A 25436-nucleotide genomic window follows, 5' to 3' on the forward strand; every position below is an offset into this window, starting at 1 on the left:
AATCAGTTATTAGTCTTGTTTTCAAACACATTGCAGTGACAAATTTCTATCCACCACATAAGAACAAATGCTATGGAAATAGCTTTTATTCAGTTAATATTAACAATTTTTTTCTGGCTAGAGTAGCATCATTAAAAAGTGCCATTAAAAAACAAACCTGCATTTAATCTTTCTCTTCTATAATTCCCATCTCCAAGACTGTAAATTATATCTTAGACCTCAGTTTACAAAGACATATATTGGGAAAAGTCCATATACCGTATTTTCACCCATATAACCCGCCCACGCAGATAACCCGCACACGCACATAACCCGCGGGTTTTCTGGATCGTGTAAAATGTTTCCCGTATACCCCGCCCACGCATATAACCCGCCCACGCATATAACCCGCGGCGAGTAAAAGAGAAGGGAAACAGCTGAGATGGGGGGGGGAAGAAACGGAGAAAGAAAGAAGCCTGCGCACGCTGGGGAAGAGGAAAGGAACGAAGGAGAAGGAAACAGCTGAGATCGGGGTGGGGGAAGAAACGGAGAAAGAAGCAAGCCTCCGATCGTGTAAGCCTCCGATCGTGTAAAATATTTTCTGTATACCCCGCCCACGCATATAACCCGCAGGGGGGCGCTGTGCATGTAAAAACCGCATATAACCCGCGGGTTATATGGGTGAAAATACGGTATATGATTAGGGCTGGAATTACTTCTTTCCTCATTTAACAAAAGCAGCATTGTTATAAGTCAATTCTGATATTTTTGCCTGCTCTGGTAGGTAGTTGCCTTTCACAAGGGAAACTTGACTTTCAGAATGGTAAGGTGTCCAAAAATAGCTTGTCAATAATGGAAGGAGGTGGCACTAAATCTTCCAATTTCAGGTAAAAGATCCGCTGCAGTCCTAGCGTGCAGACAGCACGCAAGTCAGTGAGGACACCAAGAACTTTAGATTCTGCAGACTCAATGAGTTGTCGTTTGCTCTGACAGTTGAAGGCCAAGTGATCTTTCAAGCTGCCCATGATTTTGTTGCATAGCTCATGCACTTTCTTTGGTTCTTTTAATCCATGACGGTCTGCAAAGCAATATCAGACAAAGAATTCAATACCCACATTATGGAAATGAGTGTGTTAGTGATTAATTATATAAAAAAAGAAGTACTAATGTAACTGTTGTGTAGCCCAGTATATGAACATGAATTGAAGTTAAGTACAATGCCAGTTGATCCCAATCTTACAGTTACAATCAAGCATAGTACTTTATTTTCTAGTTAGGAACTAAAACAGTTATAGGAACAAGTATTCTAAATGGTGCACACCCTTACATTTTACAGAAATTATTTTTTTCCATGATTTGAGGCCTGAGCTGCCACAGAAGATGTTTTGGTAATTTCCTAGCTTTCCTATACGGTAGTTGTGGATGCTCAATATCTATGGCAACCATTATTTATTCAGTGAATTCAAGGGGAGATCAATATCCATTGCTAGCTCCATCAGTGCAAAGCCTGGAATTCCAGCAGGAATTTGCAGATACTCTTTTAAGAAAATCAGACAGCTTAGCCAATCTTTTCTATTTGGCTTTCTTTGTAGTTTTTCAGCTTATTTACCTTTTACATGGGTTAGAAATTAAAATATTGTTAAAATTAGCTATTTTACAGCTTAAAATAAATGCTTATGTTATTTGTAAAGTACTAAAACATATGATGCTGTTTATGTAAAGATAATCCTAAAGCATGTACATTATTTCCAAATATTCCACTTTTATTAGATGTCTTAGCAAGAGGAAAAAGTTTGAATTTTTTTTGGTAACAAAATGTAAGGGCAGATTAATTTACAATGCTATCAGCCAGGCCAAATCTCTATCTAATCCAACATTATTTCCTTTTTTGTTATTAAAGTTTTTTTTAATTTTCAAAACAAACACAACATTTAAAATCTTCCTTTTTTACATACTGTAGAAAGTGTATCAGTTGGTTACAAAAGACTTTTGTGCATCTTTTCCACAGTCATCAAGCATAATTCATATTAACTCAAGTATTTTAACTCAGATATTCATACATGTTACCGTCATCATACCTACATTTTCATTTGACTATAATTGTTTAAACGTCCTTCATCATAAAATAAACCAAGATTTAATACATAACCACATACTGGCATTTCATTTACTATTTCTAAAATCCTCCAATGACACTAAATCCTTATATCCTTTTCTAGCTAAACATCCATAATATTTAATAACAAAGTTTTCTATCCTTCTTTCCAAATCACTGTTTACAATTTACATCTCATTTCCTTATATTGTACACATACATACATACATACATACATACATACATACATACATACATATTATTATCATTATCCCTCCTTTATTTGACTATATCCTGCATCATATCATTTTCCTCCTAGTAATCAAGACTTGACTGAATCTAACTTAATTCTTTTTATTATTATTATTATTATTATTATTATTAACCTTTATATATAATTCAAAAGGGTTTCTAATCTTCCTTTCATGGGTACCATTCAATATTCATATCCAGTTATTACTTATCATAATACTACACATTGTATACATTATTATCATTATCAACTATTTATTTAACTATATCTATTATTACTAAATTTCGCTAAGTTTAGCTAGTTTTAAATTATACTCTTCCATCTATCAACCAACCAACCTGTATCTTTCCAGTAACAAAACAGTGTCATATCTTCTGCCATTTGTGGCGTCAGTCCTCTAATTATCTCCTTAATCAGCTTTGTATGGACTCCTCTTAGCAACTCTTTGCTTATAAGATCTCTCATGTAATTTTGATGCCCTTCTTCTGTTTCCTTAATCTGCTTATCTTTGATTGTCGGTGATGTTATCAAAAGCATAAGATTTCTTGCTAATAGGATTTCTCTCTTTAAATCCATAAATTCTTTTATTTTTTCCTCTTCTGTATCTTCCCATCTAGGATAGGTTTCCCCTCCATTTAATTCCTCTTTCAGTATTCCACTCTTTCCATTCTCATAAACAAACCAGTCACCATAAATATCAGCAATTTTAATTTCTTTACATTCATTTTCCTCTTCAATTTTTTGGATTTTAACCGCCACTTTTTCCATTTGATGAACATCTTCAACTTCTCCATCATATTTTACTGTTAGATGCACTAAGTAATCCAACTTCTTTTCCATCCTCCACTTGTATTTGATAATTTCTGTATTTCTGAGAATATCTTTTGTAGATTTAAAACCTTTCTGGTGTTGAAATTGCAATGATTTCCAGCTGACAAACACTGCTACTTTAGTTTAGAAGGTTTTAGCAGAATTAAGCATCACAATAACATTTCACCTTTCTCTGGTTAAGAATCTACTTCAAAGGAACATCTGTGTGTTTTTCTTCTTCTTCTTATCACTCTCTATAAACAAGATGTGAGTCTTTGAAGTGCCAAGCCAGGATAATCAGTGAAATAAGTATTTTGTTTCCAATACACAAACATCTAGCTTCCAAATAGCAGCGTTACAATGTTACCATTTCTTTGTTTCTTTTTGTATCTTTTTGTATTTCAATTTTTAAAAAAGGGTCCGATTCTTAAATGAGTTAGAAAAACACCCACAGTAATGAAAGAGGAGAGTTTTAGTCCATAGATTATGGAGAATAGTCAAAGAAAAAAAATAGAAGAAGGAAACTTAATCTGTTCATTTTAAAAGGCTTGCATAAATTCCATCCATAAAAATAGCATTTAAAAAGTAAGATAACCCCCTGTTCAAAACCAGTCCAAATTTAATTCCGCTGCTTATTTCTTCTGTTCTACAATTTAAATTAATTTTAAGTGTTTTTTTTAAAGGTAGTCACTTTTAAAACAGTAAAAATTCATCACCAGCTGAATACACTTTCTCTTTCCATATCCTTCCGTTTTGGAGCCACCCTGACTTCATCAGACATTTGGCTGGATTTTTTGTCACCAGCTTGAAGAGCTTCTCTTGGATCAATCAGAGACTTTGCAATGTCCCTGTGATCAGCAAGATGTATTCTTCCTGTTCACCGTCTCTACGGGATGGTTTAGGTCCATTTGGACAACCCAGAGACAAAAGTGTCGACTGCGATCTCAGAGCATTGAGATCACACGTCATGTCGTCACGACTTCGTCTCCTCCCCCCTAAACCAGCATTATTTCTATGACAAAGACCATCCTGATAGAAAGCAAAAATAGTTGTATATATAACTCTCCTTTCTAGTTACTCTTAATTTTACAAGTACCTGGCATTCAGAAGTATATTGCATCTGAACATTTAGCCTTTTTATTGTTTAATTCCTTATCTCACAGAGCTATATTTCCCAGATGCATTTTAAATGAGATGTTGCTTTGTTTGCTATAGTCTTAAGAGGGGAAAAAACGGCCCAAGGTGCAAACTGGAAGTCCATTCCTGAACTTCAGGTTTGTGCGTTGGGTTGTTTTTCGCCCCCGAAGGCTTCAGGGCATGCATGTGCACTGGATCTGATAGGGCAACGCCTAGCATGCCCTAACAAATGACTCCGCATGCCACCTGTGGCATGTGTGCCATAGGTTTGCCATCACAGGTATAAGGTCTCCAGCATTGGGCAGGGGCTTGACTTAGAAGACCTCCAAGCCTTTTCTACCCTATGATTCTATGATATCAGAAAATGAATTCACAGTCATTTTCTTTGATTTATTTATTTAGCATATTAAATATCATATATGGACTAGCAATATATAGTAATATTTCACCTAGATTAGCAAAACACGAAACACAATAAAATATAAATGTTAAAAAGATCTATGTTCAAATACCAATGTCTATGCCATCTAATCACTAAAGCACAGCATTATTTATATTTTTAAAAATTAGATACTGGATTGGTATATGCCCTCAGTTTACAGCGGGTCATGATATGATCTACAATTTGATGTGGGACCCCGCAATCATACTCAGGGGATGATACTATGCCTCATTTATACAGAGAGGCCTACAAGATGGTAGGTATGAATCCTATTCAAGATTTTCCATTGCTGAGATGGTAGTTCAAAGCCTGGAATCTTTTTTTTTGGGGGGGGGAGTGTCATTTATATGCCTAAGTGTTCAGCGACCCATTTAGCTTTCCACTTGGAATTGATGTTTTGCAAATGCCGGGAGGGGGGGATTTCCTGGATTTGAATCTTCCTTAGTTAAATGAGGAAGGTTGGATCCACCATTAGTTGTTGTTCATAATTTTTCTGTATTCTCTCACTAGCGCATCTGCTTTAAAGCTGGTGGCGCTATTTGGCTCAAGACAGGAAGCCAGCAAGTTGGAATGGTTTTAATACATCTGCTTATAATACTATGGGGTTGTTGAGTTTGGTGCATAATAGCATAGTATGCTAAGCCACGCAGAAGCATAATATTCTGCAGTGCAGTTGACCAACCCTAGTAGAGATTCTCAGTCATCCAGGTCATGGTTGTCCCAAAGGTGCTTTTTCAGGAGGCAAGCAGACTTTTCTTTAAAAGAAAAAAATAAGAAAGTTTGATTGCCTCCTGAAAAAGCACCTTTGAGATGATCAACCCTAGTATGCTGATGACCTGAGGGTGGCAGCTGAAATTTCCCATTTAGTTCCACATAATTTCTGGAGTACATTGCTCCAACTATTGATTCTTGCCACTGTATTCCCTAGGTTTTTCTTGTAGGAGAGAGTCCGGTCCAATGTTACTCCAAAGTACCTTAGATGGGGATCACAGGGAATAAGTTGTTGTTTAAATAAACCTTCAGAGCTTCATAAGCTGGTTTGTTGTTAAGGTGGAAGCACATCATTGTAATCCTGCTTCAATATGGCTGCTAGAGTTAGCACTAGTCTACACTACACTGGTCTTGTCAGAAGTCAGCTTGTTCTACAGCAGATGTTCATGTATTATGGGATCTATTCTGTTTATAATTAATAGTTCCAGGAGTTTGTAGCAAAAGGGATTGGTGGTAGCTTTCAACTCTGTCTTCTGGTTTGCCAAATTTTAGAAGTGATATTATTTTAGTTTTTTTTTAATTCTGGTGGGAGGTAGCCATTGGAAACTACGTCTGAAAGGAATTTACCAATCCAATCCTGTGTGTGTCTCCTGGAGTTTACCAGGAATTCTGGATGAATTCCATTGAAGTTTGGTGCTTTACCACATTTCAGACTGTCAATGGTAGCATCAATTTCCTTTATAGAGAAGGACTGGCATACTCAGAAAACTTTCAGCCTTTTTGCCAAAAAGTTGAAAGCGCTTTCTTGATGAGAGTGGAGTGTCCTTTCACCCTTGGAGCTTTGGAGAGAAATACAACTTGAGAGACCATTTGGTCAAGAGTTACATTGGGTGTTTGTCAGGTGGGTTGTCTAGCTCCACCCAGTTTCTTTAATAATCTCCTGCTGAATTTGCTGAAATTTAGTGATTCTGTATATTGTTCCCACTTCTTACGTTGAGCTGCATCCAAGCTGTGAAAGAGATTGTCAGCCATCTCTGAATCACCACTCTGTAGGAAGATTTGATAGAGTCCTTCAATCTCCTCATTCCATTCTGGGATGTATACTCTTCTAAATTGTCGAGGTATATGTTTTTTTTTTTGCTGAGGCAATTATTGACTTCATAAATTTATGATAGTGTTGACTACTTGGTGGAATATAGTTTTATCAAGATTTTTAGCAAATGTGTGCCAGTTGGCTTTTTGAACGTTCCATCAGATCTAGAGGTATAGGATTGTATTGACTGTGTGGGAATATATCCATTACTTTCTTGTTTATGGAGACTGGCTGCGAGTTTGCACTTTTTGTGATGACACATATGTTTGGATGGTTTTGCAGTTCAATGTCATTGATTTAAACATGCCTTTGTCTTTAGTGACAAAAATAAGTTGGACTTTGCTTCAGTCCAGTTGGACAATTGTTCGCCATTGTCATCAGTAAAAAAGTATTAATTTGATGGCTACCGAAGTCACTTGGGTGAATTGTTGGATGCAATTTGATATTCAAGACATGCTGTGGCCATGCTGTCGGAGGTGGTTTATAAATGTTCACTACTGTTAGATTGCCTAGTTTGAAAACTACTCCACTGATATTATTGTTTGTAGTAGCAGACAATAAGGAGGCATTTGCTACATTCCTTCTGACATATGTTGCAACACCAGAGTCATGGTGGCAAATGTCTCCCAACAGATTGTAGTCATGAATCTTGCCTCTTTTGAGTTATATTCTTCATTCTATATGTGTTTCTTGGAGGATGGCCAATAAAAGTTTGGAAACATGTTGGCTCTTGGTTCTGCTGAGCCCCCCAACATTGATTTGGCAAATTCATATAATATTACCAATCTTTCTTATCATTTGGGCCTGAAAAGGTTCATTTTTTGTTTTTGTTGCCATATATTTTAAGAGTCAGGATCAGTGATGTGCGGTGAGGTTTATTGCTGGTGAGGCAAGCGGGCAAAAGCTGCCCTGCTACTCCGGCACTATGTCCAACATAGAGACGGGACGCCTCTATGTTGGACATAGCGGCAGGGCGGCTTTTGCTTCTAGCGCTGGGGCAGCAGGGCCCACTGCTGCCCTGGCGCTAGAGGCAAAAGCCACCCTGCCGCTATGTCCAACATAGAGGTGTCCCGTCTCTATGTCGGACATAGTGCCGGGGCGGCAGGGCAGCTTTTGACCGCTTTCAAGAAAGCTTTCTTGAAAGCGGGCAAAAGCCACCCTGCCGCTAGAGGCAAAAGCTGCCCTGCGTCCCACCTCTATGTCGGACATAGCGCCGAGGCATCCAAAAGCCCTGCCGCTATGTCCAAAAGCCCTGCCGCTATGTCCAACATTAAAAAAAAGTGCCAGCCCACGCACCAGCAGAGGCGTGTAAACCACACACATACACAAATTACTTACAATAATACAATTACTTACAAATTACATTAATTTTGAATTCCTCCCCCTCCCTCCGACCCACATACCTTTTCCAGCTGTTTCACAGAGGATTTCAACTCTGCTCTTGTCTGCCATGATGAAAATGTAAAAATGTAAAAGGAAAAAGGCAAGAGTTCCTGAGGTCAGGCTGGGCTAGCTGCTGCCAGAGTCCCCAATGGATGACTCTGCTTAACTGTTTAAAAAAGCCTCTAAAAAAACGCCCTCTACAGGAGGAGGCAAGAGAATCAGGTGCCTCATCTACATAAGGAATTTTTTGGCTTTTAACCCTTGCTTAACTCTGCTCGAGTGATCATAAAGATAGATTAAATGAGGCACATGGTTCTCCCGCCTCCTCCTGTAGAGGTAACTTTTATAGAGGCTTTTTTAAACAGTTAAGCACTAAGCAGAGTCATCCACTGTGACTCTGGCAGCAACTACCTCAGCCTTTTTCCTTTTACATTTTTTTTTCTTTTCATGATGACAGTGGTGAGGCCCTGCCTCCCCTGACTGCACGTCACTGGTCAGGATAATCTACAGACAAGTCTGGCTGCTAGTTCGTTTAGTTCACACTGTTGCGCTACCCAAGGTGCACTACAAGGAGGCAAATTCACACCTTCCCACATGAAATATAACCTCAGGATTCTTTTGTGGTGAAGTTAAATTAGTATCAGTGGTGTCTTTTGAGAGGGCAAGGAGAAGTGATCAGACTGATATCAGGAGTATTGCAATTGAAGCGCCACCCCTTGCGCAATGGGCAACATCCTTGATGGATATAAAACTAACATAAAGTTTATATTACTCTGGGTGTGTGTTTGTGTGTGTGTGTGTGAGACACACACACACACAAACACACACACACACACATATATATATGTGTGTGTTTTTATTTGTGCTGATAAATAAATAAAGGGAGACTAGTATAGATCTATTTCAAGCTATTTAGCTCTCATCAGCTAGCCATACCCTTACTGGGATTTGAACCTGGGCTATATGGCATACTAGGCACACTAGGAAAAGATCTTAGCCATTAGGCCACAGGCTCTTATCCGTTATCAGCAAAGCCAGGGTGAAAGGTATCTATTAGATTTTTACAACCCCTGGTAAGCCCCAATTATGGGAGGAAGCTAACTGCTTCCATCATCTGTCCTTCGGCTCGTCACAAGAGTCCATCACGACAGAAACCCAATATTTTTACTGTTGGCTTTGTTATATTTGTGTACTACCCAATATACTAGTCTCCCTTTATTTATTTATCAGCACAAATAAAAAACACAAATATAACAAAGGCAACAGTAAAAATATTGGGTTTCTGTCGTGATGGACTCTTGTGACGAGCCGAAGGACAGATGATGGAAGCAGTTAGCTTCCTCCCATAATTGGGGCTTACCAGGGGTTGTAAAAAATCTAATATATATATATATATATATATATATATATATATATATATATATATATATATATATATATATATATATATATATGTTATATTTATGCTGATAAATAAATAAAGGGAGACTTTATAAATATATATAAATATTTATAACAAATATTTTTGTTATAATAAATATAACAAATGTAACAAAAAGGCAACAGTAAAAAATATTGGGTTTCTGTCTGGATGGTCTCTTGTGACGAGCCGAAGACAGAGAGTGGAAGTGTGACCTTCCTCCCATATTTGGGCATACCAGGGGTTGTGACTTTATATATATATAAAATCTTGGAGCAAAATATTTACAAGTCTTATTTAAATGCAGATTTCAAGAAATATGTTCCTTTGAGGATCTTCCTTTGAGGAGACTTAAGGCTTAAGCTATTCCTATCATATGCTCATACTGGCTTGATTCTAAGCATCTGAAAAAAAAATCCTGCCAAATATTGTCCAGTTTGGCAACATCATGAAAAGCATACTGATTTTATTTTATTTTATATGTACCCATTGGACAATTCTGCTGCTGTGCTTCCCTACCTTTCTGTTCCAGGAAAGCTTCTCTCAATTGCTTTCCTCCAATAGTGTTCTTTCTGAATGATTTGCTTTTATATAAGTCTCTGTATGTGTGTGTGGGTATGTTAAAATAAATGTATATCACCCACTTCAGGGGTGAAATGCTCTGAAGTCTGCTACCGATTTGCTTCACAAGAACCAAAAATGCTTTAAAAAGTAAAAAAAAAGGTTCCGACTATTAGCTGTACTGTGTGATCGCTGGAACTTTTTTAAAAACTTTTTTTAGCATTGTTTTACTACCTATGTGGACAAACCGGTAGCATTTCACCCCTGACCCACTTGGCAAATATGTCTGTATATCAAAAAGAAAAGATATGAACACTGTATTCAAAACATTAAATACATGGAAAATGATAAAAATAAGAACACACAATAAAGTAAAAACATATTGTACCACATGACCACAAGACCACAAGTCATATTGTATAGTCATATTAGTTAAGGATATCTGACACCCTGGTCAAATTCCTGAGAGAATAACTAGGTCTCCAGGACCTTCTTAAAGACTGTCAGAGGGAGGGTCAACCACATGGTCATAAAGTTAACTAAAGCCTTGTACCAGCAGTAGCTCAGGCTGAGGATACGCAATAAAATATTTCATCAGTTACAATATTATATTAATGGTGCTGTGACATCCTGGAAAATGTAGCAACATGAATTCAGTTGAATCTTTAATATAAATTGTACACCATATTGCAATTTTGATTGTTTTTTAGTCTGATTATTGAAAAGATATAATGTATTTTAATGTAATTTTATATTAAAATTCATTGAATTATATTGCAGGCATACAGTCTTTTTGGAATTTATTAAAAATGTATAAAGGTGGAAATTTACTCCATCTTACATATAGTGGAATATAAACATCCAAAGAACAAATTTAATTTGAATTTTAAAAAAATACTAACCTGTAATCATACTTAGAGCTGACAAACATGCTAAGGCTGGGATGTCAAGGTTGAGGCTTTGTAAATTTAAAGAAAAATCTTTAATTGAGTCAAGCCACTCCCCAAATCCACGAAGGCACTGAAGTCGATGAAGCACAAGCCCTTTGCAGAAAACAAGCTTGTCTTCACTAATGTCAGATCTTCAATGAAAAAAAGAAAAAGAAAATATATTCTATAAATACAGCTAACTTTTCAGTATATATCCTGCTGCATAATGCACATTATCTAATTACTACCCATAGATCCATACATGTTTTTCATTTTGAAATATGCTACATTTGGGGCATATAAAGCAAGCTGATCTCACACCCAATTTATTAGGATAGTCACTGAACATAATTGTAGCTATTTAGGGTGAAAATTTGAGAGTTCTTCTACTTATGCTAGTAGATGAACAGAGGAAGATAAAAGAAAATGAAAGATGAATTTAAATGGACCAGAAACTTCAGCCAGTCACTTATGTTGATAGTTACAAATGTATTCCTGAATAGTATCATTTCAGATAAGCCACATATTTTAATGTTCTTCCATGAAATCAAATCCTTACAACAAAATATTTAGTATTTTATAATAATATAATAATATAAATAACAACGATTATCTCCCAAATGATTAGGCGTTTTTGCAATCGGTCAATCAAGTCAGCCAGTCAGTGAGTGGGCTAAATAATATTATTCATGTTCTTCAGCCCAAGGGTACTCAAAGTGACTAATAGTAAAATTGGAAAACAGAGAATCTAATAAAAGGAATTAAAATTAAAATTCCAAAGACCTGGTGAAGAGGAAGGCTTTGACTATAGTGAAAGCCTAAAGAGAAAGAAAACTCTTTCTTATATGTCCAATGAATGGACCTCTAAAAGCCACAAGTAAGTCTCCCAAATAGATTCATATTGAGATAAATGTTATAGCTTCTTAGATCACCAAGCTATTTTAAATATTAAAACTAGTATCTTAAATTGTACCCAGAAAATGATAAAGAGCCAGTGCAGGTATTTCAACAGAGTTCTTTTTAGTACTCTGTACCATTTAGCAGCTTTAGTGCTGCATTTGATATTCATTTAACCATTGAAATATTCCTTAGCATAGCATCGTTTCATTGATCAAATTGGGATGAAATTATGGTATCAGGAAGTATTGCACATCCAACCACTTTAGGAACCATTGCAACTGGCCTACCAAACATAATCATTCAAAGGATGCACCATACCATTAGGAAATGCAGAAGTATTGGATAGAGGGTAGAGGAGTGCTCCATTTTATTCTTTCTGGGGAAGTACAAGCTTATACAGACCCTTATCCAGAGTTCTAATATTACTAGTACTACTATTTAAAGTTGCTTTTTAAAGCTTCCAAAAAGTTCAAGAGAACTAACAGAATCATACTACCTATAGCCAGGTCTCAACGTAAGTTATATAAGATAATGGTTTCAGCAAATGTTCTCATTTCAATGAAAGATGAATGAAAGATTTGATTATTAGTTTTACTATATAATCTAATCCATGGGTAAACTAGCCCAATAACGTGTTTGATTATTGTTCCAGAATTCTGCTTCATCCACTCCTACTTGCCTAAATATCCTAACAGGAGGAAAAACAGCAGCTTATTTATATAAATAAGCTGGGTTGCAAGTTATAAATCCATAAAACAAATATTTTGTTTCTTAAAGTTTTAAGCAGATTATAAAATAATCAGTTTTCCACTATTGAATCTCAGATGTACCTTATGGATAGTCGTAATATAAAAAGTTCCAAAAAAGCTGATTCTATGAGTAAAGTTTGATCTTCTTTAGGGAGATCAGTAAATCCTGGGATTTTTTCTGCCCAGTCTCTAGATATTTCAATGGAGGCAGTGAGAAGATCGTAGAATTGTTGTACATGCTCTGCATCTGTACCTGCAGAAGTTTGTTCCGTAGAACAGTACTAGAAGAAAAGCAATTAAAAATAGAAATGAAAGAAAAAACCTTTTTTCCTCCAGATAGACATAGATCAGCACTGAATGATAAGAAAGTATTATAAGTAGTGAAGTCTATACCTAAAATTTATGAATAATTACTTAACACAAAGATACAGAGGAAGATCTAAGCAATTCTTATATCATCATCTTTCAAAAATGGCTATCTCTTCTTTTGGTAACACAACTAGGCAACCACTATTTCTTCCTGGAATAAATCTATTCTTGGGGATAACATGTTTTTCCAGATAAAATGCTGATGAAGGGCTCTCCAGTTTAAATTTCTATTTATAATTCATTTGTAGATATCAATCTGTCTTGAAGAATAATTTAGAGGGTTTTTATGCACCTGTGAACTTATTTCTATATGGCTGTGTCAATAACCTTGTATCCAATTTCTTTTTTTCTTTCTTATGGCAAAATACATTTATTTCAGATGGCCTATATGTCTTCATGAATCTCAAATGCAGCAACTAATAACAAGAAGCTGAAATGGGAAAGTACACACTATGCTATTATAATAACAAAGTGATACAAGACATTGAAACACAAAGAAAATACGGGCACCAATATGCTTTTTTCAGCAGCAATCTTGTATTGCATAAAATATACCATTTCAGTTTTCCAGATAAAAGAAACTTTTACTGTTTACTTGGGTAATATTACCACCAGCCACCTCCATTTTTTACAAGTCTATGCAATTTATGTCATATATAGCTTTCCATTGTACTATTGTGAACTTGCAATCAGTCCTGTTTACAAATTACCATCATACAGCCAAATTAGACATTGTATGCATAGATTATTATTATTATTATTATTATTATTATTATTATTATTATTATTATTATTATTATACAATTGTATCACAGCGGCCAGTTGTTTCGCCGGATTTGGCATTGGTTACTAGTCGGGCCCCACCCAGGGGCCTAGGACGTCGTAACGTATTTTCGTAATATGCGTGCAGATCCAAGCAGTGCGGCTTTTTGCATTTGACTGATGGTGATTTTGTCAATTTTTAACTGTTTTAAATGTAATTCCAGTGCTTTTGGAATAGCACCCAGTGTGCCAATTACCACTGGAATTACCACTGCTGGTTTGTGCCATAGTCGTTGAATTTCGATTTTTAAGTCCTGGTATCTTGCGATTTTTTCATGTTCCTTCTCGGCGACCCTGCTATCACCTGGTATTGCGATGTCTATGATTGTGACCTTATTTTTCTCAACCAGTGTGATGTCTGGTGTATTATGCGCCAGTATTTTGTCAGTTTGTATACGGAAATCCCACAAGATCTTGACCATCTGATTTTCGGTGACTTTTTCAGGCTGATGTTCCCACCAGTTTGTTGCTGTTTTAATATTATAATTTTTGCACAAATTCCAATGGATCATTTGTGCTACTGAATTGTGCCGCAATTTATAATCAGTCTGCGCGATTTTTTTTACAGCAGCTGAGTATGTGATCAACAGTTTCATCAGCTTCTTTGCAAAGTCTGCATTTGGCATCATCAGAGGATTTTTCGATTTTGGCCTTAATGGCATTTGTGCGGATAGCTTGTTCTTGCGCAGCCAGGATTAGTGACTCTGTTTCTTTCTTTAATGTACCTGTTTTTAACCATAACCAAGTTTGTTCACTGTCCACTTTATCTTTTATTTTTTCCAGAAATTGACCATGCAGTGCTTTGTTCTGCCAACTCTCCATTCTTGATTTTATCACATCTTTTCTGTATTCTTGTTTTGTCTGTTGGGCCTTCAGTAGATTTTTGTTCTTTACTTCGATTAATAGATGTTCTTGACTTTCTTTTAAATAATCAGCCAGTGCATGTTTTTCCTCTTCAACTGTTTGCTTCACTTGTAATAATCCTCTGCCACCTGATTTTCGGGGCAGATATAGTCTATCAGTATCACCACGTGGATGTAAACTGTAGTGCATTGTCATTAGTTTCCTGGTTTTTCGGTCCAAAAGGTCCAAATCAGCTTGTGTCCAGTTAACTATGCCAGCTGTGTATCTTATAACTGGTATTGCCCAGGTATTTATGGCCTTGATTGTATTTCCACCATTCAATTTAGATTTCAAAATTTTCCTAACTCTGTTGGTGTACTCTCGCCTGACAATAGTTTTTACTTCTCCATGCTTGATGTTATCCAACTGCAGAATGCCTAAGTATTTGTAGGCTTCATTTTCTTTGCATTTAATTAGTTGGCCATTGGGCATTTCAATTCCCTCAGATGCAGTGATTTTGCCCCTTTTTATGGATACAGTGGCGCATTTTTCCATGCCAAACTGCATTGAAATATCGGTGCTGAATACTCGGACTGTATTTGTCAATGATTGGATTTCTATTTCTGACTTTCCATAGAGTTTCAAATCATCCATATATAGTAAATGCGAAATTTTTTCAGCTTTTTTGGCTGTTTGGTAGCCTAATTTCATTTTTTTAAGATTACTGATAGTGGGATCATTGCGATTATTATTATTATTATTATTATTATTATTATTATTATTATTATTATTATTATTTAATAGATTTATAGGCCGCCCAATCCCGGAGGACTCCGGGCGGCTTGCACAACAAAAGAAGTAATTAGTAAAAACAGTAAAAAACTAGTTAAAACATCACCATGCACCCGATCTGATCGGGGCTGGACCTCAGTACTGAGGTCAACAGCCCCAAGCCTGCTGGAATAGCCAGGTTTTAACGGCTTTTTGGAAGGCCATGAGGGTGGGTAAGGTCCGGATCTCTGGGGGTAGCTCATTCCATAGGGTCGGAGCAGCCACAGAGAAGGCCCTTCTCCGGGGAGCCACCAGCCGACACTGCCTGGCTGACAGCAAGCAGCATCTTATCATAGTCTTGATGGGAAAAAAGGAGAACCAATATAAAACAGGCCCCAACTCAGCAAAGTCAACCAATGGATACTATGTCTGATAGTTTTAAAATTTGTTGAGAGTTTAATGAACTAGAAAGACTCAATTTTCCCAATTCATTTCCTAGTATATATCACTCACTAAGATAATCAAAATAGTCCCAGTCTTTGTGAGACCCCCAACAGAAATGAATATGGATGATTAGCAAATTCCAATTGTATTTGGAGATATCAGGCCACTCCCTTTTTAAGCACTTCATATGGTTGACCAACACATTTTTCCAGGACTTCCAGACAAAAAGGAAGTTTTTTAAAAATAATAATCTTGTGAAAGCACTTTCCTTTAAGCCGAAAGAGACATAACCTTTATTCAAGAAAGAATGAATAAAAATATTAATAACAGGGCCAGTCCTCACATCGCCAATTTAGAAAACTATTGCATTTGTTATGGCCTTTCCATGATCTCTGCTCAGAGAGAATATTTTTAGGCAGGGGTGTGATGATACACATAGAACTTTTCTACTGTTCTAGATACTTGGTTGCATCAGAATGCACAAGTGGGTGCATGATCCTATAAATTGTCTTAGTTCAGGAACATTGCCCAATAGAATCCTCCTAGATCACTTTCAAGAATTGACAGTTTGGGACACTTTGGGATAGAAGTGTTGGTTACACTTCTATATCAGCAGGTATTTCCAGTCAACAGTCATGAGGACAGTGCTCAAGCCCCTGAAACATTACATTCAGAGGAAACCTGTAGCAAAACTCATTCTTTGGTTTAAGAGGAGGTGCCATCTAAATGCCAGCAGTATCCCCATGTAGGCAAATTGGATGGGTTCAATTACAGCTCTTATGAGAAGACCAAATCTTCTCTCCAAATCGAATAGCTTGATTTTGTTTAATTTAAGCCTCTATAAAATAAGTAAGTGTAATATCTCTTTAGTTTTGACTTAACTAATTACTGGAAGCTCAAAGATAGAAAGTCATGGACTTTTTTTCTCTATTGAAGTTAATGAATTTCTGTAAATAGGAATATTTGGAAAATATTGAGATACTTTTTGGAATTATGTTTTACTGACTGCTTTACTGTCCTGAATAAAACTATTGATTCACCTGAGTTTCAAATATTTGATCATACTTGGAGTAGTTTTTATATCTGGAACCTGGGACAATTACCTCATTACTCGCAGCAGGCTTTCAATGTAATTTAAGTATTTAAATCACTATTGTTATTGCAAAGAGATTATTGTTATTATAAATGTATAACTTAAATGCCAGAATACTAGTTAAATAATTTTATTCAGAAAAACATGAAACCTACTCTGGAGTAATCAAGTTCCTGGGGTGCAGAATCAGATAGGGCTTGCGCAAGAGCATTCACCATACTGATTGGAGGAGATGGAGGGGAGGGCTGCACAGGGTCTTGCTGCAAAGGACTCTTTGGTTTTGAAGGTAGCCGGCCTCTTCTTCCTTTCAAACTGTCAGTACGGACAACTAGTCAAGAAGCAAAAACAAAAACACAACCAAGCTTGAAAGGAACCATGGAAAATTTCTACAAGGAACCCAATAGAGTTAACAGTGCATAATCACTCTCAAATAATAAAATCAAACAACAAAAGTGTTTATCTTTTTATACATTCATATTATTATTAATAGGTTTCACTTCATTTATATAAATGGATGTTATTGGGGAAAGAATCCATAGCAACAATTTAACAACGTCATTCATCTTAAGTGTATGAGTTCTTCATAATATAAGGTTTCCATACACCCCCATAAGTTAGAAAGATCCTAAGACATTTGCAATTAAAATGTAATATTTGAGCTTATGTGAAATTGAATACATATGACTACATAGTTGTAGGAGCAAGATAGTTATAGGTTTTTTCCAGGGATAGTTTGCATTAATGATTTTAACTATAATGCCAAGTAATAAAAAACTCATTCTGAGTTATTGCAGGATATGTATGATAAAATATAATTTAAAAAATATACATAAATAAAATACACTTTAATAATAAATACTTTCCTAATAATATATTGAAACTGTAGAAAGATTCAAGAAGAGTGTTTTAATAATTATTAATAATAATTAGTATCTGATTTTATGCATACAGATCAGTCACCTTAAATTTATTAAAATTTTAATTAAATGCAGTTTGGAACACTGCAAAATTTTATTTTACAAATGAAATGTAATAATTTCCTTCCTGTGTCTAAAGATTTAAAACAAGCATCGTGTGAAATCTTGGAAATGCTTCCTTTAAAAGTTAAGCCTGAGTCCTTAGATTCTTTGAAGAATCTATTTATTATTTGGAATGAAGATGTTACAATTTAATATGCTTTCCAACACATGTACGAATCACATAGAAATAGGGCATTCACCATTATTTCTAAAATTCACCATTAAAATAAGAAAGCCATGCCTTTTAAAAGCAACCTATTTGGTACTAACAATATGTGAGCTAATATTGGTGAATGCTTTACCTTCTTTTACCATACCAACACTGAGACACTTCTGAAATCGGCAGTACTGACATCTGTTCCGACGACGCTTATCTACTAGGCAGTTTTTATTGGCCAGGCAAACATATTTTGCATTTTTCTGAACTGTTCTCTAAAAAAATGCAATGGAAGGAAGATCATCTAAATGAACTGAGACCTTAACAACTGTTTTTTTATATACCAGAATTAAAATGCAATTGTACACTTCTTATAAGTAGATAAAATTAATTCCCTAAAACAGTTTCCTTGAGGAAAAAAAACCCCCAATACATTAGTGTTAGTTACTGGCAGTAAAATTTAGGATCATGGCTCAAAAGCTAGATAGACAACCTGTAGATAATAAAATAATGTATAAATTTATCAGGTTGTCATGTTATACCTTTGGGGATTAAATTAATTTTAAATATTCTATTGAGAATAATTTTCTATTTGGTTCATATTGGTGAATACTGATCTTCCTAAAGTGAATAAAGTAAAGTAATAAAACATTTGAATACTGATTTCTTTATATCTATGTTCGTATACAAAATAAGTTAATTCAATAAGAAACAAGATATCAAACAAAGCTAAGTATAGAAATTAAATAATAAATTATATAAAGATATCTTTATAGTATGTCTTATTATCATAGACTTACCAAAGAAGAAGGAATATGGTCAATTATTTTAATGATGTAGCTAAATTCAATTTTCTTAATGTTATTAATGGGGTTTTTAAATGAATTTGTTTATTTGTTTGCTATTTAAATTTATTATCTTATGCAAAACAACTTTTTTCAGGTGCCTATTTATCTATGAATCTAAATTATAAGTTAACTGTAGATAGATTATATTTAGGCAACTCTATATTTTAAGATAAATGTAATATTTGGCAAGCATTTATTACTAAATCTACTGAATTTTTTTCATGTTAGAAAAACAACTACTGTGTCATCATCCTTAATTTGAAGCTGTATTATTTCTACAATTGTTTGTGATTAAAAAACGGCAGAAAATGCGTTTTTCAAATCTGAAAACTTACATGTTTCTCAGACACTAAGCATATAATTTGCAAAACAAACCTTATTAACATTTATTAAAATTAGATATTTGAAAAACTGTTTAATGAATTTTTCAGATGTGTATGTATGTGCTTGTGTATGAATATATATGTATGTATGCATGCATATATGTATGTATGTGTATACACACAAACACACACACAGAGAGATAATTAAAGGAGATCTTAAGAACCCATAATAACAGTAGTTATTAGTTAACAGGGTTACCCTTTAAGCCTGTTAAAGCAGACCTATAGTTACCCTCATATTGAGTTTGGATGTTAAATTTAAGGCTATTTTGTTTTTAAAAGTGAAATTAAGAAATTATGTGCATTCATGCTATAGTCTTTTTATGCATTTCTATCACAAAACTAATAACATGATCAAAAATATCATTAACACACATTCAGAAATGCCACAATCCACAAGAGTATTGCTTTACAACTTTAAAACATACATTCATGGCACTTCAAAGCTGGAGCTCAACATACATTTTTTCAGAAATAATTCTCATTATAAAATAATGTATCAATCAGGATAAACTAATATAGAATCTTGTTTTGTATCCTCAAAAATTGCCAAACATTTTGCCATAAGGTAAGTCTAACAGCATGATTATTAAGGAGATAATAAATGTCTATATTAGTTGGCATTTATTATAAAAGATTAGGAATCAATAACTTTCCTTGGAAAATTCATATATATTTTATTTAGTATCAAATATCATTTGAGGATTTGTCTCGATTTTCATATTCATTGTAGTAACACAACAATAAACTGCATTTTATGGTTATAGATTAATCACAAAATGACTTTTTAAAAAAAAATTAAAGACTTATTGTGGAATTTCTTTAGCTTTAGTCTCCTATTTTGAAGGTCAGAATAAAGCAGCACCAAGTTATTTATTAAGAAGCAACAATGGTTTACATTTGTAAGCTTCTTTGGATACAATTCTTCATATGCCTTCTTGTGAATAAACTCCATTTATTCAATTATACTTATTTCTAGATGATATAAATATGATATGGCTGCTCTGGTATCCTAAGCAACTTGCTAAGTAAGCAATTCTTTTAACCATAATCTTGTAAAGAGTTAATGTATTAAAATTTAATACCCCAAAAACCTCTATGTTGCTACACATTTCTTGGAGAAAGTTGGGAAATACAGGTTATAAAAAGAATAAATGAATATGAATGACAATAATAGTAGTATACATGTTGATTAATGTAGATTTTAAAAAGGGAAATCAAATTACAGAATTTTAAATTACATCCTCTTCTCTCCCTGCAAATTTTCTTTCTTCTTTCTTGTCTTCCTTTATTATCAGTAATTAAATAGTTAGGTTCCTAGGGAAAGGTTTATTCTTGTTTAAAATATAATGAATATAATGAATACTGATAGTACTAAATGCTCATGCATTTAGTATGAATAGCTACAAACAATGAAAGAATACTGATGAATTACAAGGACATATATGTCCAATAGTGTCCATGTGGTCTGCAGAGCTGTAGACACAATATGGACTGATACATCTTAAATAAACTGTGATCTCTCAAGAACTGGGGGTGTGTTTGACTGGTTGACTAAGATCTGTAGAGAAATCACATACTCATTGAAAAATTAATCCCATTTATTTCTGCATACACATTTATGTATTTATTGATTAAATATATATGCTGCCCCTCTCTCTCCTAAGCTAGAAGATCAAATATTGGCATATGAAGATTAGAATGGAAGGGAATGGAATGAATGAAATGGAATGGAATAGAATAGAATAAACAGAGTTGGAAGGGATCTTGTAGGTCATCTAGTCCAAGTCCTCTGCTCAAGCAGAAGACCCTATACCATTTCTGACAGATGGCTGTCCAGTCTCTTTTTGAAAGCTTCCAGAAATTCTTACCTTGAAGAAGCCTTTGCATCCCTCACAAGTCCGAACACCATAGTGCTGGCAAGCCGCATTGTCCCCACACACAGCACAAGTTCCTTCTCCTGCTGAAGAACTTCTGCTAGATGGAGAAGGAAGGCCGCTGCTGCTACTGCTGCTCTCACCTAGAAGGTTGGAAGTGGCTGTATTGAGGCCCAGTGGTGTAAAAGCTAAAGAGGCTACTCTCTTGGACATAGGGTGCCCATATGGATGATTTTCCATAGCTGCTTGACTAGCACTAGGCCTATCTGATCCGATGGGTAGGCTCAAACCAGTGGCATCATAGCACATGTGGCCACCTGCAATAGGTATATGGGGTGGTGAATGCTTGAAATGGAAAAGTGGAAAGCGGCCAGGCATGGTTTTCATAGAGGCAGTGTCTACCAGGTGGCATGGGGCCATGCAAGTCTGTGCTGGTGAAAGAGAATGTGAGGGTGATTCATCCCAGGTCTGTTGGGGTGTAAACCCAGGGGCTGAAGGTGTAGAGGGTGGGGACTGCTTGAAGTACGTGGAGGTGCTGGGCATGCTTTCATCCACCGTTAGAGAAAGTGAAGGGTGATAACTGTGCATCCGATTGTCTTCTATCTTGATGAGGGGTCTCTGGCTTGCAGAGGAAGGTGATGAAGAAGAGGAGACAGATTGCATTTGGTATAGGCAGGAGGGCTTCAGTTCATAACCCCCAGAATAACCTTCCATAAAGGTACTGAAACTGGGCAGAGAGGTGGTAGCAGTGGCACTGATCTCAGCACTACTTAATTCCATGGTCAGCTTTGCGTAGTCAGGGTTCATGATCTCAGGACTGTACTCTGAAGCATAAGAAGTTTGAGCAGCATAACTTGAGCAAGGGGCTGAAGGGTTGTATTGGGCTTGCATACAGGGCATATCTGCAAAAGTAAAAAAAATAGTGTTCCATTAACAATATTTGCACTCATGGGGATTATGACAAGTTTGGTACCTTGGAAAATATTTGTTGGTCAGAAATATTGGTCACACAATATCACTTTAATTTAGCAGGGCAGTAACCAACAATTAGCAATTCGACTTTCTGGGCAATAATTAAGATACTGAATTAGGACTGAGAGAATTGGGTTCCACTCCATCCTCAGCCCATGGAAACTTTGGTTCAGTTAATCTCAATTCAGTTTATTTAACACAGTTATTTTGGAGATAAAATTTAAGGGAGACTCCTATGTACTCTCTATGTATTGTTACCTTATGAGAAGGTAAAGTAGGGATATTAGGAAAATAAAGTTGCAGCAGCAATAACACAATAATGCTGCACTATAATCTACAGTGAAATGTGTGTAGTGAAAAAGGCCCATAGTTAATAGGTATGCATGCTTTCTGTAATATTAAAAGTGTTCTATGTAGGGAGATTGTCACATTAATAGCAACCTATTAGTGTTGCAACACTGAATTACAAACAAAAGGATAACAAATATATCTGGTTTCAGAAGAATATACCCAACAAATTTCAAGTCCAACATTGGAACAATTTGGATTTGTGTTTTTTTCTCAATATTAAAGGAAAAGAAACTGAAACTGAAAGAAATTGTAGCTTCTTGAATGTTTTCATTTACTTTATATATTATGGAGAGGAAAGGAAAGGAGGAAAGGAAATGGAAGAGGTGAAAAAATATACCTCAAATAAAGATCAGAAAATTCTGCATTTTCCAAAGTTGCTACTTGGATGTATATGCTATTTTAAAAATATTTTATTGGCAGAGATTTTCTATCCCAATAAATAAACTTTAATCAGAGCAACATACCAGTAGGAATTAGATCCCCCAAAATAAAATATGATTTTTTGTTTACTTTTTCTTTATTTCTTAAAGAAATGAAATTAAGTATTTTGAGATAAAATAGAATTAAAGATTTGCTCTAAAAAATCCAAAGTTCAATTTGAGCTGTTATGGAAACTTGCATTGTTATACAGAACTTGCAAAGAAAAGGGCAAAATATATATTGCATGTTTATGAAATATGACAGAACATTTAGGCAAAGTGTAGACTAGTCTATTTATTTTGAAAAACAAATATGCTTACATACTAATTTCTATTTGTAATAAAATAATTAAAACATGAAACAAAAACATTCATATAGAAACTGCTTAATATTATCACATTTTAACTAATAGCAATTGCAAAAAAATACTAAATTATTTCAAATTTGTCTATTCAAAAACTGAATGAAAAATAATGTTTGATATTTAAAATTGTATTTTATAGGAACATAGTATTTCTAATGTTAATTAGATAACAGTATGGTTTAACAAAAAATTAAACATTATAACCTGACATTTGGTTGAGAAATTTGTTCTCAAGAAAAAAATTCTTTTTGATCTAAAGGAAGATAATCTCATCCCCAAAATTTTAACATCTATTTCTGAATATCATAGAAAATGTTTCAGAGAAAGTAATGCTTTTAAAAATTGCCTTTCCAAAGCAATTAGTTCATTTATGAATTCAGCTTTGCAAGACATCATTAGTGGGAAGGAAGGAAGGAAGCAACTGCCCGACTAGGGATAAATGCAAACAATGCTTTTTACCTGGAGAGTGGCTTGCTTGTTGAATGGTGGGTGTAACTGACAGGATGGTGGCTGAGGCTGCTCCTGCTGCTGGAGCAAGCGTAGGTGGTGATGGTGATGATGATCCCTCCTCAACAGTGTTGTGTCTGGAGCCAGGGCTCACGAGAGAGGGTTTTTCCGACCTGGGTTCTGAGAGAAAGAGAGACACACACAGAGAGAGAAACAGAGAGAGGGACAAAGAGAGAGAGAGAGAAGAAAGAGAAAGAGAGAGAGAGAGAGAGAGAGAGAAGAAAGAGAGAGAGAGAAACAGAGAGACAAAGAGAGAGAGAGAGAAAAGAGAGAAAAAAGAGAGAAAAGAGAGAGACAGACACACAGAGAGAGACAGAGTGAGAGGGAAAGAGAGAGAGGGAGAGAGAGAGAGAGACAGACAGACAGACAGACAGAGAGTTGGTTCCTACTCTTTAGAAATCATTTACACGTAATCTCCAAAGCTCCTGAACAGTTTGGATTCCCAAGACCTAAACAAATAGACATCGGAAACAGCAGCTGAAGAAATTTAACTTTCCCTTAATCTCTGAATCGGATGAAAGACCAAATTCAAATGTACATTTAAAAGCAGTCTTCAAATGTGTGTTCCTAGAAATTTAACAACTGTCCCTACATGAAATCATGGGATTAATCTGAAGCAGCCAAAGCAAGTATCATTAGATCACAAGGCAAATATCCTCTAGTCACTGCTTGAAGAATTCACACATTTATTTCCATTTTCTTCCCCCGTAAATAAAAGTGTTTAACTCTACAATTAAGTTGACTTCCAGAACCAAAAACCTGGGAAAGGCACAGCTCCAAATACACTGTGAGCTGCACAGACTAATGCTGATGCATGTACATCAAACTGTCTTGACATATAGTTTGGCCCTAAATCATATTGAGTTGAATAGGGTCAGCTCAAAGTCAACAGTAGACAGGACAGACTGGTTAACTTGCCCATAGTTTTTCTCACAATAGTAAGACAAGAAAAGAATTGCTTCAGTAGGTTCATAGTGGGCAGCAGCTTTTTGCTTCTGAAAACTGGATCTTCACATTTTCATGCACAATTTTCACTATACCAAAGGAAACAAAGAGAAAATGGATCATTCTGAGAATATCTCATTACTTCCCTGCATTAACCATTGATGATCTCATGCTCTGATAGTGAAGAGCAAGGCCAGGTGACTATATTTGATAGCCTCCTTTCAGATATAAATCACCAATGCTTTTGGCAAATCATTTCAGTCCAGCAACCTCTGTTGTGTAGAAATACCACCTGAAATGCTAAATGACTCTCTTCTCAAATTCCATCTTATTGAAGGTGCCTTGAGAAATGCTCTGAACCTCATCCTCACACCCTTCCTATAATTGTGAATCAGTTGGGGACTGCATCTCTTAATAATTTTAATTTTGTTTGTCATCAAAGAAGAAAGTTCTTTGACTCCTTATCCATGAGTTTGCTCAACTATTTCAATAGGTGCTTTCCCTAAAATAGTTCCATTGCACCATTTATTCCATTAGTTTACAATTCCAGAATGTTTGCATTTGATACAGACAGCAAAATACTAATCATCACAATCTTTGTAATTTCTTTGCATTCCCAAACTATTTTTTCTATTTTTGTAATTCCCTTAGAAAAACGTATAATCCTTAGGAACCAATTAATCCAATGTATTTTCTGTCAGTTTATCATACTAACAGAAAAAGGAAGGATCTGGTTAAGGTTTTTAAAAGAATGGAACATAGGCGACATCAATACAAAAGAAAAAACAC

At 35.4% G+C, this 25436-nt stretch overlaps 1 protein-coding gene across 4 annotated transcripts; it reads right to left on the minus strand.

The window, feature by feature from the left end:
• Positions 1-713: 713 nt before the first annotated feature.
• On the minus strand, positions 714-23898 carry NR4A3 (nuclear receptor subfamily 4 group A member 3). 4 transcript variants are annotated; one of them, XM_032236669.1, is made up of 7 exons: positions 23655-23898; positions 21083-21990; positions 18126-18255; positions 16960-17132; positions 12544-12743; positions 10787-10965; positions 714-1057 (listed from the first exon to the last, which is right to left on the minus strand). In XM_032236669.1, the coding sequence occupies exons 2-7, from the start codon at positions 21986-21988 to the stop codon at positions 795-797; spliced, it is 1851 nt and encodes a 616-aa protein (XP_032092560.1). In that variant the 5' UTR covers positions 21989-21990; positions 23655-23898; the 3' UTR covers positions 714-794. The 4 variants fall into 4 exon arrangements, with proteins under 4 accessions (XP_032092560.1, XP_032092561.1, XP_032092559.1 ...); XM_032236668.1 differs by lacking the exon at positions 714-1057 and adding an exon at positions 4295-6474 and having other exon boundaries at positions 23655-23733; XM_032236670.1 differs by lacking the exons at positions 10787-10965; positions 12544-12743 and having other exon boundaries at positions 953-1057; positions 23655-23733.
• Positions 23899-25436: the final 1538 nt, after the last annotated feature.

This window comes from Thamnophis elegans, chromosome Z (assembly GCF_009769535.1).
Source record: "Thamnophis elegans isolate rThaEle1 chromosome Z, rThaEle1.pri, whole genome shotgun sequence".
In the NCBI taxonomy this organism is placed as follows: domain Eukaryota; kingdom Metazoa; phylum Chordata; class Lepidosauria; order Squamata; family Colubridae; genus Thamnophis; species Thamnophis elegans.